This window comes from Hyla sarda, chromosome 11 (assembly GCF_029499605.1).
Source record: "Hyla sarda isolate aHylSar1 chromosome 11, aHylSar1.hap1, whole genome shotgun sequence".
NCBI lineage: Eukaryota > Metazoa > Chordata > Amphibia > Anura > Hylidae > Hyla > Hyla sarda.
The window spans coordinates 104,418,609-104,444,887 of NC_079199.1; the positions used below are offsets into that span (position 1 = coordinate 104,418,609).

General features: G+C 44.3%; 1 protein-coding gene across 1 annotated transcript in view; it reads left to right on the forward strand.

Moving 5' to 3' along the window:
* The window catches only part of LOC130295684 (perilipin-2-like), a 71,547-nt gene that overhangs the window by 22,548 nt on the left and 22,720 nt on the right, over positions 1-26,279 (forward strand). Inside the window, exon 6 of the mRNA XM_056546687.1 lies at positions 15,784-15,971. Within this exon, the coding sequence (XP_056402662.1) occupies positions 15,784-15,971 (188 nt within the window). The remainder of the gene's footprint in view (positions 1-15,783; positions 15,972-26,279) is intronic.

The window sequence follows — 26,279 nt, forward strand, 5'->3', positions numbered from 1 at the left end:
CCTGCTCCCAAGTATATATATATATGTGTGTAGGGTGAGTGGGCGCTGTGGGCTCCGGGCACATTACTCTGGTTATGAAGGGGTTACACCCTGCTCCCAAGTATATATATATATATATATATATATATATATATGTGTAGGGTGAGTCGGTGCTGTGGGCTCCGGGCACATTACTCTGGTTATGAAGGGGTTACACCCTGCTCCCAAGTATATATATATATGTGTAGGGTGAGTGGGTGCTGTGGGCTCCGGGCACATTACTCTGGTTATGAAGGGGTTACACCCTGCTCCCAAGTATATATATATATGTGTAGGGTGAGTGGGTGCTGTGGGCTCCGGGCACATTACTCTGGTTATGAAGGGGTTACACCCTGCTCCCAAGTATATATATATATGTGTAGGGTGAGTGGGTGCTGTGGGCTCCGAGCACATTACTCTGGTTATGAAGGGGTTACCCCCTGCTCCCAAGTATATATATATGTGTGTAGGGTGAGTGGGTGCTGTGGGCTCCGAGCACATTACTCTGGTTATGAAGGGGTTACACCGTGTTCCCCAGTATATATATATATATATATGTGTAGGGTGAGTGGGTGCTGTGGGCTCCGAGCACATTACTCTGGTTATGAAGGGGTTACCCCCTGTTCCCCAGTATATATATATATGTGTAGGGTGAGTGGGTGGTGTAGGCTCCGGGCACATTACTCTGGTTATGAAGGGGTTACACCCTGCTCCCCAGTGTATATATATATATATATGTGTAGGGTGAGTGGGTGCTGTGGGCTCCGAGCACATTACTCTGGTTATAAAGGGGTTACCCCCTGCTCCCCAGTGTATATATATATATATATATATGTGTAGGGTGAGTGGGTGCTGTGGGCTCCGGGCACATTACTCTGGTTATGAAGGGGTTACACCCTGCTCCCCAGTATATATATATGTGTAGGGTGAGTGGGTGCTGTGGGCTCCGGGCACATTACTCTGGTTATGAAGGGGTTACACCCTGCTCCCCAGTATATATATATATATATATGTGTAGGGTGAGTGGGTGCTGTGGGCTCCGAGCACATTACTCTGGTTATGAAGGGGTTACACCCTGCTCCCCAGTATATATATATGTGTAGGGTGAGTGGGTGCTGTGGGCTCCGGGCACATTACTCTGGTTATGAAGGGGTTACACCCTGCTCCCCAGTATATATATATATATATATATATATATGTGTAGGGTGAGTGGGTGCTGTGGGCTCCGAGCACATTACTCTGGTTATGAAGGGGTTACACCGTGTTCCCCAGTATATATATATATATATGTGTGTAGGGTGAGTCGGTGCTGTGGGCTCCGGGCACATTACTCTGGTTATGAAGGGGTTACACCCTGCTCCCAAGTATATATATATATATATATATGTGGGGTGAGTGGGTGCTGTGGGCTCCGGGCACATTACTCTGGTTATGAAGGGGTTACCCCCTGCTCCCCAGTATATATATATATATGTGTAGGGTGAGTGGGCGCTGTGGGCTCCGAGCACATTACTTTGGTTATGAAGGGGTTACCCCCTGCTGCCCAGTATATATGTATATTTGTAGGGTGAGTGGGTGCTGTGGGCTCCGGGCACATTACTCTGGTTATGAAGGGGTTACACCCTGTTCCCCAGTATATATATATATATATATATATATATATATATATATATATGTGTAGGGTGAGTCGGTGCTGTGGGCTCCAGGCACATTACTCTGGTTATGAAGGGGTTACACCCTGCTCCCAAGTATATATATATATATATATATATATATACGTGGGGTGAGTGGGTGCTGTGGGCTCCGGGCACATTACTCTGGTTATGAAGGGGTTACCCCCTGCTCCCCAGTATATATATATATATGTGTAGGGTGAGTGGGCGCTGTGGGCTCTGAGCACATTACTCTGGTTATGAAGGGGTTACCCCCTGCTCCCCAGTATATATATATATATGTGTAGGGTGAGTGGGCGCTGTGGGCTCTGAGCACATTACTCTGGTTATGAAGGGGTTACCCCCTGCTCCCCAGTATATATATATATAAATATATATATATATATGTGTAGGGTGAGTCGGCGCTGTGGGCTCCGGGCACATTATTCTGGTTATGAAGGGGTTACCCCCAGCTCCCCAGTCTATATATATATATATATATATATATATATATATATATATATATATGTGTGTAGGGTGAGTGGGCGCTGTGGGCTCTGAGCACATTACTCTGGTTATGAAGGGGTTACCCCCTGCTCCTCAGTATATATATATATATATATGTGTGGGGTGAGTGGGTGCTGTGGGCTCTGAGCACATTACTCTGGTTATGAAGGGGTTACCCCCTGCTCCCCAGTATATATATATATATATATATATATATGTGTAGGGTGAGTGGGCGCTGTGGGCTCCGAGCACATGTCCCTGGCACTGCCTGTTCCCGGCTCTTCGCTCCTCGTATATTGTGTTATGTGTTTCCTCAGTGTCCAGGAATTAGAAGTAATCTGCCGTATACCGGAGGGAACACAACAGTCACATACTGTACCAGCCTGAGGATCACTGCGTATCTAATCCTGACTTGTCATACTGTCCACAGATCTGATGTATCTAATCCTGCCTTCTGTCATCCTGTCCGCAGAGCTGATGTATCTAATCCTGCCTTGTGTCATACTGTCCGCAGAGCTGATGTATCTAATCCTGCCTTGTGTCATACTGTCCGCAGAGCTGATGTATCTAATCCTGCCTTGTGTCATACTGTCCGCAGAGCTGATGTATCTAACATTACTCTGAGGTCTGTGTGAAGGTAACATTACTCTGAGGTGTGTGTGAAAGTAACATTACTCTGAGGTGTGTGTGAGGGTAACATTACTCTGAGGTCTGTGTGAGGGTAACATTACTCTGAGGCCTGTGTGAAAGTAACATTACTCTGAGGTCTGTGTGAGGGTAACATTACTTTGAGGTCTGTGTGAGGGTAACATTACTCTGAGGTGTGTGTGTGAAGGTAACATTACTCTGAGGTCTGTGTGAGGGTAACATTACTCTGAGGTCTGTGTGAGGGTAACATTACTCTGAGGTGTGTGTGTGAAGGTAACATTACTCTGAGGACTGTGTGAAGGTAACATTACTCTTGGGTCTGTGTGAAGCTAACATTACTCTGAGGTCTGTGTGAAGGTGACATTACTCTGAGGTCTGTGAGAGGATAACATTACTCTGAGGTCTGTGTGATGGTAACATTACTCTGAGGTCTGTGTGAAGGTAACATTACTCTGAGGTCTGTGTGAAGGTAGCATTACTCTGAGGTCTGTGTGAGGGTAACATTACTCTGAGGTCTGTGTGAGGGCAACATTACTCTGATGACTGTGTGAGGGTAAGATTACTCTGAGGTCTGTGTGAAGGTAACATTACTCTGAGGTCTGTGTGAAGGTAACATTACTCTGAGGTCTGTGTGAGGGTAACATTACTCTGATGTCTGTGTAAGGGTAACATTACTCTGAGGGCTGTGTGAAGGTAACATTATTCTGAGGTCTGTGTGAAAGTAACATTACTATTAAGTCTGTGTGAGGGGAACAGTACTCTGAGGTTTATGTGAGGGTAACATTACTCTGAAGACTGTGTGAGGGTAAAATTACTCTGATGACTGTTTGAGGGTAACATTACTCTGAGGACTGTGTGAAGGTAACATTACTCTGAGGTCTGTGTGAGGGTAACATTACTCTGAGGTCTATGTGAGGGTAACATTACTCTGAGGTCTGTGTGAGGGTAACATTACTCTGAGGTTGTTGTGAAGGTAACATTACTCTGAGGTCTGTGTGAGGGTAACATTACTCTGAGGTTTGTATGAGGGTAACATTACTCTGAGGTCTGTGTGAAGGTAACATTACTCTGAGGTCTGTGTGATGGTAACATTACTCTGAGGTCTGTGTGAAGCTAACATTACTCTGAGGTCTGTGTGAAGGTGACATTACTCTGAGGTTTGTATGAGGGTAACATTACTCTGAGGTCTGTGTGAAGGTAACATTACTCTGAGGTCTGTGTGAAGCTAACATTACTCTGAGGTCTGTGTGAAGGTGACATTACTCTGAGGTCTGTGTGAGGGTAACATTACTCTGATGTCTGTGTAAGGGTAACATTACTCTGAGGGCTGTGTGAAGGTAACATTATTCTGAGGTCTGTGTGAAAGTAACATTACTATTAAGTCTGTGTGAGGGGAACAGTACTCTGAGGTTTATGTGAGGGTAACATTACTCTGAAGACTGTGTGAGGGTAAAATTACTCTGATGACTGTTTGAGGGTAACATTACTCTGAGGACTGTGTGAAGGTAACATTACTCTGAGGTCTGTGTGAGGGTAACATTACTCTGAGGTCTATGTGAGGGTAACATTACTCTGAGGTCTGTGTGAGGGTAACATTACTCTGAGGTTGTTGTGAAGGTAACATTACTCTGAGGTCTGTGTGAGGGTAACATTACTCTGAGGTCTGTGTGAGGGTAACATTACTCTGAGGTCTGTGTGAGGGTAACATTACTCTGAGGTCTGTGTGAGGGTAACATTACTCTGAGGTCTGTGTGAGGGTAACATTAATCTGAGGTCTGTGTGAGGGTAACATTATTCTGAGGTGTGTGGGAAGGTGACATTACTCTGAGGTTTGTATGAGGGTAACATTACTCTGAGGTCTGTGTGAAGGTAACATTACTCGGAGGTCTGTGTGATGGTAACATTACTCTGAGGTCTGTGTGAAGCTAACATTACTCTGAGGTCTGTGTGAAGGTGACATTACTCTGAGGTTTGTATGAGGGTAACATTACTCTGAGGTCTGTGTGAAGGTAACATTACTCTGAGGTCTGTGTGAAGCTAACATTACTCTGAGGTCTGTGTGAAGGTGACATTACTCTGAGGTTTGTATGAGGGTAACATTACTCTGAGGTCTGTGTGAAGGTAACATTACTCTGAGGTCTGTGTGAGGGTAACATTACTCTGATGTCTGTGTAAGGGTAACATTACTCTGAGGGCTGTGTGAAGGTAACATTATTCTGAGGTTTGTGTGAAGGTAACATTACTATTAAGTCTGTGTGAGGGGAAAAGTACTCTGAAGACTGTGTGAGGGTAAAATTACTCTGATGACTGTTTGAGGGTAACATTACTCTGAGGTCTGTGTGAGGGTAACATTACTCTGAGGTCTGTGTGAGGGTAACATTACTCTGAGGTCTGTGTGGGGGTAACATTACTCTGAGGTCTTTTTTTAAGGTAACATTACTCTGAGGTCGGTGTGAAGGTAAGATTACTCTGAGATCTATGTGAGGGTAACATTACTCTGAGGTCGGTGTGAAGGTAACATTACTCTGAGGTCTGTGCGAGAGTAACATTACTCTGAGGTGTGTGGGAAGGTAACATTACTCTGAGGTCTGTGTGAAGGTAACATTACTCTGAGGTCTGTGTGAAGGTAACATTACTCTGAGGTCGGTGTGAAGGTAACATTACTCTGAGGTCTGTGTGAGGGTAACATTACTCTGAGGTCTGTGTGAGGATAACATTATTCTGAGGTCTGTGTGAGGGTAACATTACTCTGAGGTCTGTGTGAGGGTAACATTACTCTGAGGTCTGTGTGAGGATAACATTATTCTGAGGTCTGTGTGAGGGTAACATTACTCTGAGGTCTGTGTGAGGGTAACATTACTCTGAGGTGTGTGTGAGGGTAACATTACTCTGAGGTGTGTGTGAGGGTAACATTACTCTGAGGTCTGTGTGAGGGCAACATTACTCTGAGGTCTGTGTGAGGGTAACATTACTCTGAGGTCTGTGTGAAGGTAACATTACTCTGAGGTGTGTGTGAGGGTAACATTACTCTGAGGTCTGTGTGAAGGTAACATTACTCTGAGGTCTGTGTGAGGGTAACATTACTCTGAGGTCTGTGTGAGGGTAACATTACTCTGAGGTCTGTGTGAGGGTAACAGTACTCTGAGGTCTGTGTGAGGGTAACATTACTCTGAGGTCTGTGTGAGGGTAACATTACTCTGAGGTCTGTGTGAGGGTAACATTACTCTGAGGTCTGTGTGAGGGTAACATTACTCTGAGGTCTGTGTGAGGGTAACATTATCTGAGGTCTGTGTGAGGATAACATTACTCTGAGGTCTGTGTGAGGATAACATTACTCTGAGGTGTGTGTGAGGATAACATTACTCTGAGGTCTGTTTGAGGATAACATTACTCTGAGGTCTGTTTGAGGATAACATTACTCTGAGGTCTGTGTGAAGGTAACATTACTCTGAGGTGTGTGTGAGGGTAACATTACTCTGAGGTCTGTGTGAGGGTAACATTACTCTGAGGTCTGTGTGAAAGTAACATTACTCTGAGGTGTGTGTGAAGGTAACACTACTCTGAGGACTGTGTGAAGGTAACTTTACTCTTGGGTCTGTGTGAAGGTAACATTACTCTGAGGTCTGTGTGAAGGTAACATTACTCTGAGGTCGGTGTGAAGGTAACATTACGCTGAGGTCTGTGTGAAGGTAACATTACTCTGAGGTCGGTGTGAAGGTAACATTACTCTGAGGTCTGTGTGAGGGTAACATTACTCTGAGGTGTGTGGGAAGGTAACATTACTCTGAGGTCTGTGTGAGGGTAACATTACTCTGAGGTCTGTGTGAGGGTAACATTACTCTGAGGTATGTGGGAAGGTAACATTACTCTGAGGTCTGTGGGAAGGTAACATTACTCTGAGGTCTGTGTGAAGGTAACATTACTCTGAGGTCTGTGTGAAGGTAACAATACTCTGAGGTGTGTGTAAAGGTAACATTACTCTGAGGTCTGTTTGAAGGTAACATTACTCTGAGGTCAGTGTGAAGGTAACATTACTCTGAGGTCTGTGTGAGGGTAACATTACTCTGAGGTCTGTGTGAGGGTAACATTACTCTGAGGTCTGTGTGAAGGTAACATTACTATGAGGTCTGTTTGAGGGTAACATTACTCTGAGGTCAGTGTGAAGGTAACATTACTCTGAGGTCTGTGTGAAGGTAACATTACTCTGAGGTCTGTGCGAGGGTAACATTACTCTGAGGTGTGTGGGAAGGTAACATTACTCAGAGGTGTGTGTGAAGGTAACATAACTCTGAGGTATGTGTGAGGGTAACATTACTCTGAGGTCTGTGTGAGGGTAACATTACTCTGAGGTCTGTGTGAGGGTAACATTACTCTGAGGTGTGTGTGAAGGTAACACTACTCTGAGGACTGTGTGAAGGTAACTTTACTCTTGGGTCTGTGTGAAGGTAACATTACTCTGAGGTCTGTGTGAGGGTAACATTACTCTGAGGTCTGTGTGAGGGTAACATTACTCTGAGGTCTGTGTGAAGGTAACATTACTCAGGTCTGTGTGAAGGTAACATTACTCAGGTCTGTGTGAAGGTAACATTACTCTGAGGTCTGTGTGAAGGTAACATTACTATTAGGTCTGTGTGAAGGTAACAATACTCTGAGGTGTGTGTAAAGGTAACATTACTCTGAGGTCTGTTTGAAGGTAACATTACTCTGAGGTCAGTGTGAAGGTAACATTACTATGAGGTCTGTGTGAAGGTAACATTACTCTGAGGTCTGTGTGAGGGTAACATTACTCTGAGGTCTGTGTGAGGGTAACATTACTCTGAGGTCTGTGTGAGGGTAACATTAATCTGAGGTCTGTGTGAGGGTAACATTATTCTGAGGTGTGTGTGAAGGTAACATTACTATGAGGTCTGTTTGAGGGTAACATTACTCTGAGGTCGGTGTGAAGGTAACATTACTATGAGGTCTGTTTGAGGGTAACATTACTCTGAGGTCGGTGTGAAGGTAACATTACTCTGAGGTCTGTGTGAAGGTAACATTACTCTGAGGTCTGTGCGAGGGTAACATTACTCTGAGGTGTGTGGGAAGGTAACATTACTCTGAGGTGTGTGTGAAGGTAACATAACTCTGAGGTATGTGTGAGGGTAACATTACTCTGAGGTCTGTGTGAAAGTAACATTACTCTGAGGTGTGTGTGAAGGTAACACTACTCTGAGGACTGTGTGAAGGTAACTTTACTCTTGGGTCTGTGTGAAGGTAACATTACTCTGAGGTCTGTGTGAAGGTGACATTACTCTGTGATTTGTATGAGGGTAACATTACTCTGAGGTGTGTGGGAAGGTAACTACTCTGAGGTCTGTGTGAAGGTAACATTACTCTGAGGTCTGTGTGAAGGTAACATTACTCTGAGATCTGTGTGATGGTAACATTACTCTGAGGTCTGTGTGAAGGTAACATTACTCTGATGACTGTATGAGGGTAATATTACTCTGAGGTCTGTGTGAGGGTAACATTACTCTGAAGACTGTGTGAGGGTAACATTACTCTGATGACTGTTTGAGGGTATCATTACTCTGAGGTCTGTGTGAAGGTAACATTACTCTGAGGTCGGTGTGAAGGTAACATTACTATGAGGTCTGTGTGAGGTTAACATTACTCTGAGGTCTGTGTGGGGGTAACATTACTCTGAGGTCTGTGTGAGGGTAACATTACTCTGAGGTTGGTGTGAAGGTAACATTACTCTGAGGTCTGTGCGAGAGTAACATTACTCTGCGGTGTGTGGGAAGGTAACATTACTTTGAGGTGTGTGTGAAGGTAACATTACTCTGAGGTCTGTGTGAAGGTAACATTACTCTGAGGTCGGTGTGAAGGTAACATTACTATGAGGTCTGTGTGAGGGTAACATTATTCTGAGGTCTGTGTGAGGGTAACATTACTCTGAGGTGTGTGGGAAGGTAACATTACTCTGAGGTCTGTGGGAAGGTAACATTACTCTGAGGTGTATGGGAAGGTAACATTACTCTGAGGTATATGTGAAGGTAACATTACTATGAGGTCTGTGTGAGGGTAACATTACTCTGAGGTCTGTGTTAGGGTAACATTACTCTGAGGTCTGTGTGAAGGTAACATTAGTATGAGGCCTGTGTGAGGGTAACATTACTATGAGGCCTGTGTGAGGGTAACATTACTATGAGGCCTGTGTGAGGGTAACATTACTCTGAGGTCGGTGTGAGGGTAACCTTACTCTGAGGTCTGTGTGAAGGTAACATTACTCTGAGGTCTGTGTGAAGGTAACATTACTCTGAGGTCTGTGTGAGGGTAACATTACTATGAGGTCTGTGTGAGGGTAACATTACTTTGAAGACTGTGTGAGGGTAACATTACTCTGAGGTCTGTGTGAAGGTAACATTACTCTGAGGTGTGTGTGAAGGTAACATTACTCTGAGGTCTTTGTGAGGGTAACATTACTCTGAGGTCTGTGTGAGGATAACATTACTCTGAGGTCTGTGTGAGGGTAACATTACTCTGAGGTCTGTGTGAGGGTAACATTACTCTGAGGTGTGTGTGAGGGTAACATTACTCTGAGGTGTGTGTGAGGGTAACATTACTCTGAGGTCTGTGTGAGGGCAACATTACTCTGAGGTCTGTGTGAGGGTAACATTACTCTGAGGTCTGTGTGAAGGTAACATTACTCTGAGGTCTGTGTGAAGGTAACATTACTCTGAGGTCTGTGTGAAGGTAACATTACTCTGAGGTCTGTGTGAAGGTAACATTACTCTGAGGTCTGTGTGAGGGTAACATTACTCTGAGGTCTGTGTGAGGGTAACATTACTCTGAGGTCTGTGTGAAGGTAACATTACTCTGAGGTGTGTGTGAGGGTAACATTACTCTGAGGTCTGTGTGAAGGTAACATTACTCTGAGGTCTGTGTGAGGGTAACATTACTCTGAGGTCTGTGTGAGGGTAACATTACTCTGAGGTCTGTGTGAGGGTAACAGTACTCTGAGGTCTGTGTGAGGGTAACATTACTCTGAGGTCTGTGTGAGGGTAACATTACTCTGAGGTCTGTGTGAGGGTAACAGTACTCTGAGGTCTGTGTGAGGGTAACATTACTCTGAGGTCTGTGTGAGGGTAACATTACTCTGAGGTCTGTGTGTGGGTAACATTACTCTGAGGTCTGTGTGAGGGTAACATTACTCTGAGGTCTGTGTGAGGGTAACATTATCTGAGGTCTGTGTGAGGATAACATTACTCTGAGGTCTGTGTGAGGATAACATTACTCTGAGGTCTGTTTGAGGATAACATTACTCTGAGGTCTGTGTGAAGGTAACATTACTCTGAGGTGTGTGTGAGGGTAACATTACTCTGAGGTGTGTGTGAGGGTAACATTACTCTGAGGTCTGTGTGAAGGTAACATTACTCTGAGGTCGGTGTGAAGGTAACATTACTCTGAGGTCTGTGTGAAGGTAACATTACTCTGAGGTGTGTGTGAAGGTAACATTACTCTGAGGTGTGTGTGAGGGTAACATTACTCTGAGGTGTGTGTGAGGGTAACATTACTCTGAGGTCTGTGTGAGGGCAACATTACTCTGAGGTCTGTGTGAGGGTAACATTACTCTGAGGTCTGTGTGAAGGTAAGATTACTCTGAGGTCTGTGTGAAGGTAACATTACTCTGAGGTCTGTGTGAAGGTAACATTACTCTGAGGTCTGTGTGAGGGTAACATTACTCTGAGGTCTGTGTGAGGGTAACATTACTCTGAGGTCTGTGTGAAGGTAACATTACTCTGAGGTGTGTGTGAGGGTAACATTACTCTGAGGTCTGTGTGAAGGTAACATTACTCTGAGGTGTGTGTGAAGGTAACATTACTCTGAGGTCTGTGTGAGGGTAACATTACTCTGAGGTCTGTGTGAAGGTAACATTACTCTGAGGTCTGTGTGAAGGTAACATTACTCTGAGGTCTGTGTGAAGGTAACATTACTCTGAGGTCTGTGTGAAGGTAACATTACTCTGAGGTCTGTGTGAGGGTAACATTACTCTGAGGTCTGTGTGTGGGTAACATTACTCTGAGGTCTGTGTGAGGGTAACATTACTCTGAGGTCTGTGTGAGGGTAACATTATCTGAGGTCTGTGTGAGGATAACATTACTCTGAGGTCTGTGTGAGGATAACATTACTCTGAGGTCTGTTTGAGGATAACATTACTCTGAGGTCTGTTTGAGGATAACATTACTCTGAGGTCTGTGTGAAGGTAACATTACTCTGAGGTGTGTGTGAGGGTAACATTACTCTGAGGTGTGTGTGAGGGTAACATTACTCTGAGGTCTGTGTGAAGGTAACATTACTCTGAGGTCGGTGTGAAGGTAACATTACTCTGAGGTCTGTGTGAAGGTAACATTACTCTGAGGTGTGTGTGAAGGTAACATTACTCTGAGGTGTGTGTGAGGGTAACATTACTCTGAGGTGTGTGTGAGGGTAACATTACTCTGAGGTCTGTGTGAGGGCAACATTACTCTGAGGTCTGTGTGAGGGTAACATTACTCTGAGGTCTGTGTGAAGGTAAGATTACTCTGAGGTCTGTGTGAAGGTAACATTACTCTGAGGTCTGTGTGAAGGTAACATTACTCTGAGGTCTGTGTGAGGGTAACATTACTCTGAGGTCTGTGTGAGGGTAACATTACTCTGAGGTCTGTGTGAAGGTAACATTACTCTGAGGTGTGTGTGAGGGTAACATTACTCTGAGGTCTGTGTGAAGGTAACATTACTCTGAGGTGTGTGTGAAGGTAACATTACTCTGAGGTCTGTGTGAGGGTAACATTACTCTGAGGTCTGTGTGAAGGTAACATTACTCTGAGGTCTGTGTGAAGGTAACATTACTCTGAGGTCTGTGTGAAGGTAACATTACTCTGAGGTCTGTGTGAAGGTAACATTACTCTGAGGTCTGTGTGAGGGTAACATTATTCTGAGGCCTGTGTGAGGATAACATTACTCTGAGGTCTGTGTGAGGGTAACATTACTCTGAGGTCTGTGTGAGGGTAACATTACTCTGAGGTCTGTGTGAAGGTAACATTACTCTGAGGTGTGTGGGAAGGTAACATTACTCTGAGGTCTGTGTGAAGGTAACATTACTCTGAGGTCTGTGTGAAGGTAACATTACTCTGAGGTGTGTGTGAAGGTAACATTACTCTGAGGTCTGTGTGAAGGTAACATTACTCTGAGGTGTGTGTGAGGGTAACATTACTCTGAGGTGTGTGTGAGGGTAACATTACTCTGAGGTCTGTGTGAAGGTAACATTACTCTGAGGTCTGTGTGAAGGTAACATTACTCTGAGGTGCGTGTGAGGGTAACATTACTCTGAGGTCTGTGTGAAGGTAACATTACTCTGAGGTCTGTGTGAAGGTAACATTACTCTGAGGTCTGTGTGAAGGTAACATTACTCTGAGGTGTGTGTGAAGGTAACATTACTCTGAGGTGTGTGTGAAGGTAACATTACTCTGAGGTGTGTGTGAAGGTAACATTACTCTGAGGTGTGTGTGAGGGTAACATTACTCTGAGGTCTGTGTGAGGATAACATTACTCTGAGGTGTGTGTGAAGGTAACATTACTCTGAGGTCTGTGTGAGGGTAACATTACTCTGAGGTCTGTGTGAGGATAACATTACTCTGAGGTCAGTGTGAAGGTAACATTACTCTGAGGTCTGTGTGAGGGTAACATTACTCTGAGGTGTGTGTGAAGGTAACATTACTCTGAGGTGTGTGTGAAGGTAACATTACTCTGAGGTGTGTGTGAAGGTAACATTACTCTGAGGTGTGTGTGAAGGTAACATTACTCTGAGGTGTGTGTGAAGGTAACATTACTCTGAGGTGTGTGTGAAGGTAACATTACTCTGAGGTGTGTGTGAAGGTAACATTACTCTGAGGTGTGTGTGAAGGTAACATTACTCTGAGGTGTGTGTGAAGGTAACATTACTCTGAGGTGTGTGTGAAGGTAACATTACTCTGAGGTCTGTGTGAGGATAACATTACTCTGAGGTGTGTGTGAAGGTAACATTACTCTGAGGTCTGTGTGAGGGTAACATTACTCTGAGGTCTGTGTGAGGATAACATTACTCTGAGGTCAGTGTGAAGGTAACATTACTCTGAGGTCTGTGTGAGGGTAACATTACTCTGAGGTGTGTGTGAAGGTAACATTACTCTGAGGTCTGTGTGAGGGTAACATTACTCTGAGGTCTGTGTGAAGGTAACATTACTCTGAGGTCTGTGTGAGGGTAACATTACTCTGAGGTCTGTGTGAAGGTAACATTACTCTGAGGTGTGTGTGAGGGTAACATTACTCTGAGGTCTATGTGAGGGTAACATTACTCTGAGGTCTGTGTGAGGGTAACATTACTCTGAGGTCTGTGTGAACGTAACATTACTCTGAGGTCTGTGGGAAGGTAACATTACTCTGAGGTCTGTGTGAAGGTAACATTACTCTGAGGTCTGTTTGAGGGTAACATTACTCTGAGGTGTGTGTGAGGGTAACATTACTCTGAGGTCTGTGTGAGGGTAACATTACTCTGAGGTCTGTGTGAGGGTGACATTACTCTGAGGCCTGGGTGAGGGTAACATTACTCTGAGGTCTGTGTGAGGGTAACATTACTCTGAGGTCTGTGTGAGGGTAACATTACTCTGAGGTCTGTGTGAGGGTAACATTACTCTGAGGTCTGTGTGAAGGTAACATTACTCTGAGGTCTGTGTGAAGGTAACATTACTCTGAGGTCTGTGTGAGGGTAACATTACTCTGAGGTCTGTGTGAGGATAACATTACTCTGAGGTCTGTGTGAGGATAACATTACTCTGAGGTCTGTGTGAGGATAACATTACTCTGAGGTCTGTGTGAGGGTAACATTACTCTGAGGTCTGTGTGAAGGTAACATTACTCTGAGGTCTGTGTGAAGGTAACATTACTCTGAGGTCTGTGTGAGGATAACATTACTCTGAGGTCTGTGTGAAGGTAACATTACTCTGAGGTCTGTGTGAAGGTAACATTACTCTGAGGTCTGTGTGAAGGTAACATTACTCTGAGATCTGTGTGAAGGTACCATTACTCTGAGGTCTGTGTGAAGGTAACATTACTCTGAGGTCTGTGTGAAGGTAACATTACTCTGAGGTCTGTGTGAAGGTACCATTACTCTGAGGTCTGTGTGAGGGTAACATTACTCTGAGGTCTGTGTGAGGGTAACATTACTCTGAGGTGTGTGTGAGGATAACATTACTCTGAGGTCTGTGTGAGGATAACATTACTCTGAGGTCTGTGTGAAGGTAACATTACTCTGAGGTCAGTGTGAAGGTAACATTACTCTGAGGTCTGTGTGAGGGTAACATTACTCTGAGGTCTGTGTGAGGGTAACATTACTCTGAGGTCTGTGTGAGGGTAACATTACTCTGAGGTCTGTGTGAAGGTAACATTACTCTGAGGTCTGTGTGAAGGTAACATTACTCTGTGCCATTTAGTGTGTATTACACTAAACAATCTTTTCTGACCACTTGTGTAAACTGAAACCATTTAGCGTGTTGTGCTCTAGCTGTTACAATACTATATTATTAACCCCTTATACTTTGCAGCATAATAACCTAAGCGCATGCTGTAAAGATGATTGGCGCAGATTTCATGGCCAGGACGGATATTTTTGTTTACATTCTTTAGACAAAACTGCAAAGTGAAGGGCTGTGTCACAGGGTGCAGTACCTGATAATGGTCAGCAGATGACGCTAAAGGCATATACTTCTCATTCACTGACATTTATAGATGGCAAGAAAATACTGAACAAAAATCCTTATCTGTAAAGAGTAAGAAAGACGCCCGGAGACAATAAAGTGATAATAGTGACGTGTGACGTGCAAAAGAGAGGGGGGACGTTCTGTATGGAGGGGAGCAGACCTGCTGGGAGTTGTAGTTACACAATAACTGGAAGTACACACCATGCAACACTATTATATTATATCAGTGATGTCATACAGGGGGCGGGGCTGTGATCACATGTCATTATATTACTATTAAATATCAGTGATGTCATACAGGGGGCGGGGCTGTGATCACATGTCATTATATTACATCAATGATGTCATACAGGGGGCGGGGCTGTGATCTCATGTCATTATATTACTATTAAATATCAGTGATGTCATACAGGGGGCGGGGCTGTGATCACATGTCATTATATCACATCAATGATGTCATACAGGGGGCGGGGCTGTGATCACATATCATTATATTATATCAGTGATGTCATACAGGGGGCGGGGCTGTGATCACATGTCATTATATTACTATTATATTATATCAGTGATGTCATACAGGGGGCGGGGCTGTGATCACATCATTATATTACTATTCTATCAGTGATGTCATACAGGGGGCGGGGCTGTGATCACATGTCATCATGTTACTATTATATTAGTGATGTCATACAGGGGGCGGGGCTGTGATCACATGTCATTATATTACTATTACATTATATCAGTGATGTCATACAGGGGGCGGGGCAGTGATCACATGTCATTATATCATATCAGTGATGTCATACAGGGGGCGGGGCTGTGATCACATGTCATTATGTTATATCAGTGATGTCATACAGGGGCGGGGCTGTGATCACATGTCATTATATTATATCAGTTATGTCATACAGGGGGTGGGGCTGTGATCACATGTCATATTACTATTATATCAGTGATGTCATACAGGGGGAGGGGCTGTGATCACGTCATTATATTATATATCAGTGATGTCATACAGGGGGCGGGGCTGTGATCACATGTCATTATATTACTATTATATTAGTGATGTCATACAGGGGGCGAGGCCATGATAGCATGTCATTATATTTCTATTATATCAGTTATGTCATACAGGGGGCGGGGCCATGATCACATGTCATTATATTACTATTGTTCTGATATATAATGGCCTCTCTGTGCAGGGCTGGAGGGCAGCGGCAGTGAGGACACAGATGAGGAGGAGGAGGCTGGGTCTGGTCTGGTCTCTCGTTTCTCCTCGCTTGTTGGGGTCGTTTATACACGAAGTTTTAAAAGACTAAACTCCAACCTGGACCTTGTGTGGACGTTCCTCCATGGTGGCGTTAACCTTCTTTTCGGTATGCCAACACAGGTAAGTCCTGATTCTATTCCTTACTCTATAGCAGTGGTCTGTCAGGGGCATGCTGGGAGTTGTAGTTTGTAGTAGAGTCAGTTAGCCAAAGTATGATGACCTCTACATGATAATCTTACAGAGAACTGGAGATGGCAGTCATGTCCTCATATTACCCATCTCTTTTCACTTTGGTTTAAAGAAAAAAACAACTATGCAAAAAATAAATGAGCACATATTGGAGTAAACTGTGTGCCCATTGTCATACCCACTATCAGAGTGAACCCGAGCCATGTACCCATTGCTATACCTACTATCTGAGTGAACCCAAGTGTTGTACCCATCACTGTACCCTCCATCTTAGTGAACCCGAGTGTTGTACTCATCACTGTACCCTCCATCTGAGTGAACCCAAGTGTTGTACCCATCACTGTACCCTCCATCTGAGTGAACCCGAGTGTTGTACTCATCACTGTACCCTCCATCTGAGTGAACCCGAGTGTTGTACTCATCGCTGTACCCTCCATCTGAGTGAACCCGAGTGTTGTACTCATCGCTGTACCCTCCATCTGAGTGAACCCGAGTGTTGTACTCATCGCTGTACCCTCCATCTGAGTGAACCCGAGTGTTGTACTCATCGCTGTACCCTCCATCTGAGTGAACCCGAGTGTTGTACTCATTGCTGTACCCTCCATCTGAGTGAACCCAAGTGTTGTACTCATCGCTGTACCCTCCATCTGAGTGAACCCAAGAGGTGTACCTATCACTGTACCCTCCATCTGAGTGAACCCAAGTGTTGTACTCATCGCTGTACCCTCCATCTGAGTTAATCCAAGTGTTGTAGTCATCGTTGTACCCTCCATCTGAGTGAGGCCAAGAGGTGTACCCATCTCTGTACCCTACATCTGAGTGAAGCCAAGAGGTGTACCCATTGCTTTACCCTTCATCTGAGTGAGCCCAAGAGGTGTACCCATCACTGTACCCTCCATCTGAGTAGAGGTGTACCCATTGATGTACCCTCCATCCCAGTGAGTCTAAAAGCACATGAAAAATCCAAGAGCCTCTCAAATAAAATCTAAATACTGAACATTTTTCTCAGTTCTTCTAAAATAAATTTTAGGCCGCAGTGACCCCTGTGTCATCACATATAGAGGCCTTCTTCATCTGTGGTGACATTGACCCCACGTGGTCATCACATATAGAGGCCTCGTTCATTTTGGCTTTAGCAGATATTTAGGCAGAAGTTCTCGGCCCATCCTCCTCCTCCTCAGGGAAGGCAGTGTTCGTCCTGTGCCCCCTCTCAGGTCATTGTGCCCCTCTCATCCGCCCTCACTATTATCTTCTGCAACCGCTCTGAAGCTTTTCTCCTACCCGATATCATCCATCACCTCTTCTGTAAAAGCTTCTAGTGATCTGAAAACCACAACTTTACCCCAACTAAAATCTTCAACCAAATGTTCAACTCTCCTGTTTTGCTTTGGCAAAAAGTTTAGATCAGTAGGAGACACATTGCTTAGCGTTAACCCCTCCTCGCCCCAAAGTGTCACCTCTAACCGGGTCCTGTCCAATTGTTCTCTCTGTCCTTGTTCCTTCTGGCTGTGAACATCACAAACTTGTGAAAACTAATTTATTCCTCTAACAATAATGTTTAGATGTTAGTCAAGTTTATAAAAAATTTTAATAACACCCCCAGGGATCTCTCAGTAGTCACATGTCAGTATTTCCCCACCCCCAGGAATCTCTCTTTAGTCACATGTCAGTATTTCCCCACCCCCAGGGATCTCTCAGTAGTCACATGTCAGTATTTCCCCACCCACAGGGATCTCTCAGTAGTTACATGTCAGTATTTTCCCACCCCCAGGGATCTCTCAGTAGTCACATGTCAGTATTTCCCCACCCCCAGGGATCTCTCTGTAGTCACATGTCAGTATTTCCCCACCCCCAGGGATCTCTCAGTAGTTACATGTCAGTATTTCCCCATCACCAGGGATCTCTCAGTAGTTACATGTCAGTATTTCCCCATCACCAGGGATCTCTCAGTAGTTACATGTCAGTATTTCCCCACCCCCAGGGATCTCTCTTTAGTCACATGTCAGTATTTCCCCACCCCCAGGGATCTCTCTGTAGTCACATGTCAGTATTTCCCCACCCCAGGGATCTCTCTGTAGTCACATGTCAGTATTTTCCCACCCCCAGGGATCTCTCTGTAGTCACATGTCAGTATTTCCCCACCCCCAGGGATCTCTCAGTAGTTACATGTCAGTATTTCCCCACCCCCAGGGATCTCTCAGTAGTTACATGTCAGTATTTCCCCACCCCCAGGGATCTCTCTGTAGTCACATGTCAGTATTTTCCCACCACCAGGGATCTCTCCGTAGTTACATGTCAGTATTTCCCCACCACCAGGGATCTCTCAATAGTTACATGTCAGTATTTCCCCACCCCCTGGGATCTCTCTTTAGTCACATGTCAATATTTCCCCACCCCCAGGGATCTCTCTGTAGTCACATGTCAGTATTTTCCCACCACCAGGGATCTCTCTGTAGTCACATGTCAGTATTTTCTCACCACCAGGGATCTTTCTGTAGTCACATGTCAGTATTTCCCCACCCCCAGGGATCTCTCTGTAGTCACATGTCAGTATTTCCCCACCCCCAGGGATCTCTCAGTAGTCACATGTCAGTATTTCCCCACCCCCAGGGATCTCTCTGTAGTCACATGTCAGTATTTCCCCACCACCAGGGATCTCTCAGTAGTCACATGTCAGTATTTCCCCACCACCAGGGATCTCTCAGTAGTTACATGTCAGTATTTCCCCATCACCAGGGATCTCTCAGTAGTCACATGTCAGTATTTCCCCACCCCCAGGGATCTCTCTTTAGTCACATGTCAGTATTTCCCCACCCCCAGGGATCTCTCTGTAGTCACATGTCAGTATTTCCCCCACCACCAGGGATCTCTCTGTAGTCACATGTCAGTATTTTCCCACCCCCAGGGATCTCTCTGTAGTCACATGTCAGTATTTCCCCACCCCCATGGACCTCTCTGTAGTCACATGTCAGTATTTTCCCACCACCAGGGATTTCTCAGTAGTTACATGTCAGTATTTCCCCACCCCCAGGGATCTCTCTGTAGTCACATGTCAGTATTTCCCCACCCCCAGGGATCTCTCTGTAGTCACATGTCAGTATTTTCCCACCACCAGGGATTTCTCAGTAGTTACATGTCAGCATTTTCCCCACCCCTAAGGTCCACTTAGCAGATACACATCACCATTCCCTCACCCCTGAGGTCCACTCAGCAGGTACGTCACCATTTCCCCTCCCCCGAGGTCCTCTCAGCAGGTACGTCACCATTTCCCCTCCCCCGAGGTCCTCTCAGCAGGTACGTCACCATTTCCCCTCCCCCGAGGTCCTCTCAGCAGTCTGTGAGTTCTATTATTTCCATATGTGTTCGGTTCCCCCTAAGGATGTCGGCACATTATTAGGATGTATCTAATCCTATCATGTGTGATACTATAGGCTGAGCTGCTGTATCTAATCCTATCATGTGTGATACTATATGCTGAATTGCTGTATCTAATACTATCATGTGTGATACTATAGGCTGAGCTGCTGTATCTAATACTATCATGTGTGGTACTATATGCTGAACTGCTGTATCTAATCCTATCATGTGTGATACCATCTGCTGAGCTGCTGTATCTAATCCTATCATGTGTGATACTATATGCTGAGCTGCTGTATCTAATCCTATCATGTGTGATACTATATGCTGAACTGCTGTATCTAATCCTATCATGTGTGATATAATCTGCTGAGCTGCTGTATCTAAGCCTATAAGGTGTAATACTGTCTGCTGAGCTATGTATCTCATCCTATCATGAGTGATACTGTATGCTAATCTGCTGTATCTAATCCTATCATATGTGATACTATATGCTGAACTGCTGTATCTAATCATATCATGTGTGTTACTCTCTGCTGAGCACTGTATCTAATCCTATCATGTGTGATACTGTCTGCTGAGATGTGTATCTAATCCTAGCAAGTGTGATACTGTCTGCTGAGCTATGTATCTAATCCTATCATGTGTGATACCATCTGCTGAGCTTTGTATCCAATACTGTCATGTGTCATACTGTATGCTGAGTTGTGTATCTCATCCTATGAGTGATACTGTATGCTGAGTTGTGTATCTAATCCTATCATGTGTGATACTGTCTGCTGAGCTGTGTATCCAATCCTGTCATGTGTCATACTGTATGCTGAGTTGTGTATCTAATCCTATCATGTGTGATACTTTCTGCTGAGCTGTGTATCTAATCCTATCATGTGTGATACTATATGCTGAGCTGCTGTTTCTAATCCTTTCGTGTGCTACTATATGCTGAGCTGCTGTATCTAATCCTATTACATGGGATACTGTTTGCTGATCTGCTGTAGTATCTACTCCTTTCCTGTGTGATACTTTGTACTGAGCCGTGTATCTAATCCTATCATGTGTGATACTGACTGCTGAACTGTGTATCGAATCCATGTGTGATACTGCCTGCTGAGCTGCAGTATCTAATCCGATCATGTGTGATACTGTCTGCTGAGCTGTGTATCTAATCCTATCATGTGTGATACTGTCTGCTGAGCTGTGTATCTAATCCTATCCTGTCTGATACTGTGTGCTGAGCTGTGTATCTAATCCTATCATATGTGATGCTGTCTGCTGAATCTAATCCTATCATGTGTGATACTGTCTGCTGTATCTAATCCTATCATGTGTGATACTGTCTGCTGTATCTAATCCTATCGTGTGTGATACTGTGTGCTGGTCTTCTGTATCTAAGCCTGTCATGTTGGGTTCATGTATCTGTCTTAGAGGGGTGTTGACCATGTACGTGACATGTGACCAGGCTGCGGTTGTGGATCCTCTGGTTCTGTAGACGTGATGGATGATTATGTGTCTGGGTACAATCTGGTTCTGGTCTGTGAAGTGCGGACGTGCGGGGGATCTGTTTGTCCTCGGTGCCCCCCATGTGTGATCAGCGCTGAGGCCTCCTATTCCCAGGCCTCTCAAATCAGTCTCAGCTGCGCTATGTGTACAGTACGTGCCACCCTGCAGATCCGCCACGCCAACCAGAGCGCCACATAATTACATCAATCATACGGAACCAGATAATCAGACACTTAAAGGGGATGTCCACCATTATACAGTGTGTGTGTGTGTATATATATATATATATATATATATATATATATATATACACACACACACACACACATATACACACACATATATATATATATATACACACATACAGTGGGGGGGGGGGAGTATTTAGTCAGCCCCCAATTGTACAAGTTCTCCCCCTTATAAAGATGAGGCTGTATTTTCCATCATAGGTTATAACCTCAACTATGAGAGACAGAATGAGACAAAAAATCCATAAAATCACATTGTCTGATTTATAAAGAATTTATTTGCAAATTATGGTGGAAAATAAATATTTGGTCAATAAGAAAAGTTCATCTCAATACTTTGTTATATCCCCTTTGTTGGCAATGACAGAGGTCACATGTTTTCTGTCTTCACAAGGTTCTCACACTGCTGCTGGTATTTTGGCCCATTCCTCCATGCAGATCTCCTCTAGAGCAGTGATGTTTTGGGGCTGTCACTGGGCAACACAGACTTTTAACTCCCTCCAAAGGTTTTCTATGGGGTTGAGATCTGGAGACTGACTAGGCCACTGGTGGACCTTGAAATGCTTCTTATGAAGCCACTCCTTTGTTGCCCGGTGTGTTGCGGTGTGTTTGGGATCATTGTCACGCTGAAAGACCCAGCCACGTTTCATCTTCAATGCCCTCGCTGATGGAAGGAGGTTTTCACTCAAAATCTCACGATACATGGTCCCATTCATTCTTTACTTTACAAGGATCAGTCATCCTGGTCACTTTGCTGAACAACAGCCCCAAAGCATGATGTTTCCACCCCCTGGATCATCCAAATGCTCTCTAGCAAACTTCAGACGGGCCCGGACATGTACTGGCTTAAGCAGGGGGACACGTCTGGCACTGCATGATTTGAGTCCCTGGTGGCGTAGTGTATTACTGATGGTAGCCTTTGTTACTTTGGTCCCAGCTCTCTGCAGGTCCTTCACTAGGTCCCCCCCCCCCCCCCCCGTGTGGTTCTGGGATTTTTGCTCACCGTTCTTGTGATCATTTTGACACCACAGGGTGAGATCTTGCGTGGAGCCCCAGATGGAGGGAGATTATCAGTGGTCTTGTATGTCTTCTATTTTCTAATAATTGCTCCCACAGTTGATTTCTTCACACCAAGCTGCTTGCTTATTGCAGATTCAGTCTTCCCAGCCGGGTGCAGGTCTACTATTTTGTTTCTGGTGTCCTTCGACAGCTCTTTGGTCTTGGCCATAGTGGAGTTTGGAGTGTGACTGTTTGAGGTTGTGGACAGTTGTCTTTGATACTGATAACAAGTTCACACAGGAGCCATTAATACAGGTAACGAGGGGAGGACAGAGGAGACTCTTAAAGAAGTTACAGGTCTGTGAGAGGCAGAAATCTTCTTGTTTGTAGGCGACCAAATACTTATGTTACCGAGGAATTTACCAATTAATTCATTTGAAAATCTACAATGTGATTTCCTGTATTCTTTCCCCTCATTCTGTCTCTCATAGTTGAGGTTATAACCTATGATGATAATTACAGCCTCTTTATAAGGGGGAGAACTTGTACAATTGGGGGCTGACTAAATACTCTCCCCCCCCCCCCACTGTATACTCTGACTAAATACTCTCCCCCCCCCCCACTGTATGTATATATATTTATATATACAGAATCTTGTACTGATCCTGAGTTATATCCTGTATTATACTCCAGAGCTGTACTCACTATTCTGCTGGTGGGGTCACTGTGTACATACATTACATTACTTATCCTGTACTGATCCTGAGTTATATCCTGTATTATACTCCAGAGCTGTACTCACTATTCTGCTGGTGAGGTCACTGTGTACATACATTACATTACTTATCCTGTACTGATCCTGAGTTATATCCTGTATTATACTCCAGAGCTGTACTCACTATTCTGCTGGTGAGGTCACTGTGTACATACATTACATTACTTATCCTGTACTGATCCTGAGTTATATCCTGTATTATACTCCAGAGCTGTACTCACTATTCTGCTGGTGAGGTCACTGTGTACATACATTACATTACTGATCCTGTACTGATCCTGAGTTATATCCTGTATTATACTCCAGAGCTGTACTCACTATTCTGCTGGTGAGGTCACTGTGTACATACATTACATTACTTATCCTGTACTGATCCTGAGTTATATCCTGTATTATACTCCAGAGCTGTACTCACTATTCTGCTGGTGAGGTCACTGTGTACATACATTACATTACTTATCCTGTACTGATCCTGAGTTATATCCTGTATTATACTCCAGAGCTGTACTCACTATTCTGCTGGTGAGGTCACTGTGTACATACATTACATTACTTATCCTGTACTGATCCTGAGTTATATCCTGTATTATACTCCAGAGCTGTACTCACTATTCTGCTGGTGAGGTCACTGTATACATACATTACATTACTTATCCTGTACTGATCCTGAGTTATATCCTGTATTATACCCCAGAGCTGTACTCACTATTCTGCTGGTGAGGTCACTGTGTACATACATTACATTACTTATCCTGTACTGATCCTGAGTTATATCCTGTATTATACTCCAGAGCTGTACTCACTATTCTGCTGGTGAGGTCACTGTGTATATACATTACATTACTTATCCTGTACTGATCCTGAGTTATATCCTGTATTAGGATCGGATTAGATACACAGCTCAGCAGAGAGTATCACACATGATAGGGTTAGATGCTCGTTTTCATCACATATGCTGGGAGTTGTAGTGCTCTATGGATGATGGGAATGTTGTTCCTCATCTTTCTGTCCTCGGTGGAGATAATCACATTTAATGTCTTCCAGAGAACTGGCTGGAGAACAAAGAGACATCACCGCCGGCTCCGCTATTAACCCCTCATTGTCCGCACTCACTCCACCATTAACCCCTCGCTGTCCGCACTCACTGTCTGCCATTAACCCCTCACTGTCCACCATTAACCCCTCACTGTCCGCACTCACTCCATAATTAACCCCTCACTGTCCAATGTGTATACCATGTTCTGTCTGATCCTAAGCTCTGCCATTAACCCCTCACTGTCCGGTGTGTATTCTATACCATGCTCTGCCCCTTCCTGCTCACAAATCTAGAACATCTTTTCTTAGAATCATACATTGGGCTTTTCCTCTGTTATTCCTCCTGGAAATGCATAAATGAATTGGCAGCCAGGCATTAGCGTTCCCCTTGTCATTAGAGTGTGTCCCTTATAGACCAGTGGTCTCCAAACTGTTGACCCCCAGATGTTGCAAAACTACAACTCTCAGCATGCCTGGACAGCCAACAGCTGTCCAGGCATGCTGGGAGTTGTAGTTCTGCTGAGTATCATTGCAATTTTTTTAAATTGGCAGCAATACATGACAAGGTGGTACTGAGGCGGCATATTATTATGCTGGAGACATTTAGGGAATATATTACTGAGTGGGAGCAATAATGGGGCATCATTTCTGAGTGTGGGCTCTAAGGGGCATTATTACTGACTGAAGGCAGTAAGGGGGGGGGGCAGTGGGGGCATCTGATACCCAATGGAGGTTATAATGGGGATCTTTTTATAGAGGGGCACTAAGGGGCATTATTACTGACTGAAGGCAGTAAGGGGGGGGGGGCAGTGGGGGCACTGATACCCAGTGGAGGTTATAATGGGGATCTTTTTATAGAGGGGCACTAAGGGGCATTATTATTGAGTTGGTGGCACAATAACTGTGTTGAGGGTACTAAGTTACCCCAGTATTAGGGGGGGAACCTTTTACTGTGTGTGGGCGCACTCATATTATGGGCACCTGTACTGTGTAGGACACAAGGAGCCCTACTACTATGGGGAGCACCTATTGTGAGAGAGTCACTAAGGCAGGCGCTAAATTCTCCATAGACGAAGTATTCAGGAGAAGAAAAAGGGAAGGTTAATGTTTCTGATCAGAGAAGACGCCCCCTGTAGTAACTGGATGTTACTGCACTGTAATCTCATAACTGTGACTGTTATTGCACTGTAATCTCTTAGACCTCTGGATGTTACTGCACTGTAATATCTTATAGCTCTGGATGTTACTGCACTGTAATCTCTTATATCTCTTGATTTTACTGCACTGTAATCTCTTATACCTTTGGATGTTACTGCACTGTAATCTCTTATACCTCTGGAAGTTACTGCACTGTAATTTTTTATACCTGAGGCTTTTACTGCACTGCAATCTCTTATACCTCTGAATGTTACTGCACAGTAATCACTTATGGTAGGACCCATGCTTGAGTTGGGGCTTGTGCCACTAATCTAGCTGTGCACCCGCACCCGCCCTCTTTATTTCAGGGGTCACGCTCATGGATTTCCCTGTTTTTCTGCTGGTAGGGGGGGGTCATCATTTCTTGTGACTGCTTCCTCACTGATTAAACATGGCCGCCGGGTCCGGATTTCCTGTTCTTTTTGGATTGAATTATAGGAGCTGGAATGTGATTGTCCCTATAATGTAGAGAAGATGTAATGGTATTGTCCCCGGGATGGACGTCATCCATGTATCAGCAGAAAACTCCACTCTATTAACCCCTTAGTGACCGCCAATACCTGCCGGGACCACGGCGGCTCTAACCGTGAAATGCCAAGACCAGCGATACCTTCATTACTGGCAGTTTAACCTGTTACATGCTGCGGTCATGATCTGATGGGAGCCAATGGGTTTTCGTGGCAGCCAGGGGCCTTATGAAGGTCACCATTCCTGCCATGTATATAACGGTATACAGCAGTGTCGGAAGCATTATATACTACACTACAGTAGCATTATATCAGTGATCAGCAGATCACATGTGATAAGTAAATAAAAATAAAATACCGTCAAAAATAAATGAATTAACAATAAATAAAAATGTATGAAAAAACAAACAATAAAATATAAAGTTTAATAAAATAATTTAAATATATCCCCCCCCCCCAAAAAAAAAAAAATGGTAATTTGAAAAAATAAATATTTGTATAAAACCTCAAATCATTTTAAAAACCTATATATATTTGCTGTCGCCACTTTCATGACAACCTGAACCATAATAATTTATCACTATTTGTCCCGTAAGGTGATGGCAATGTGGCAACACATTATTATTAATATTACTATTATTATTATTACTATTATTATTAT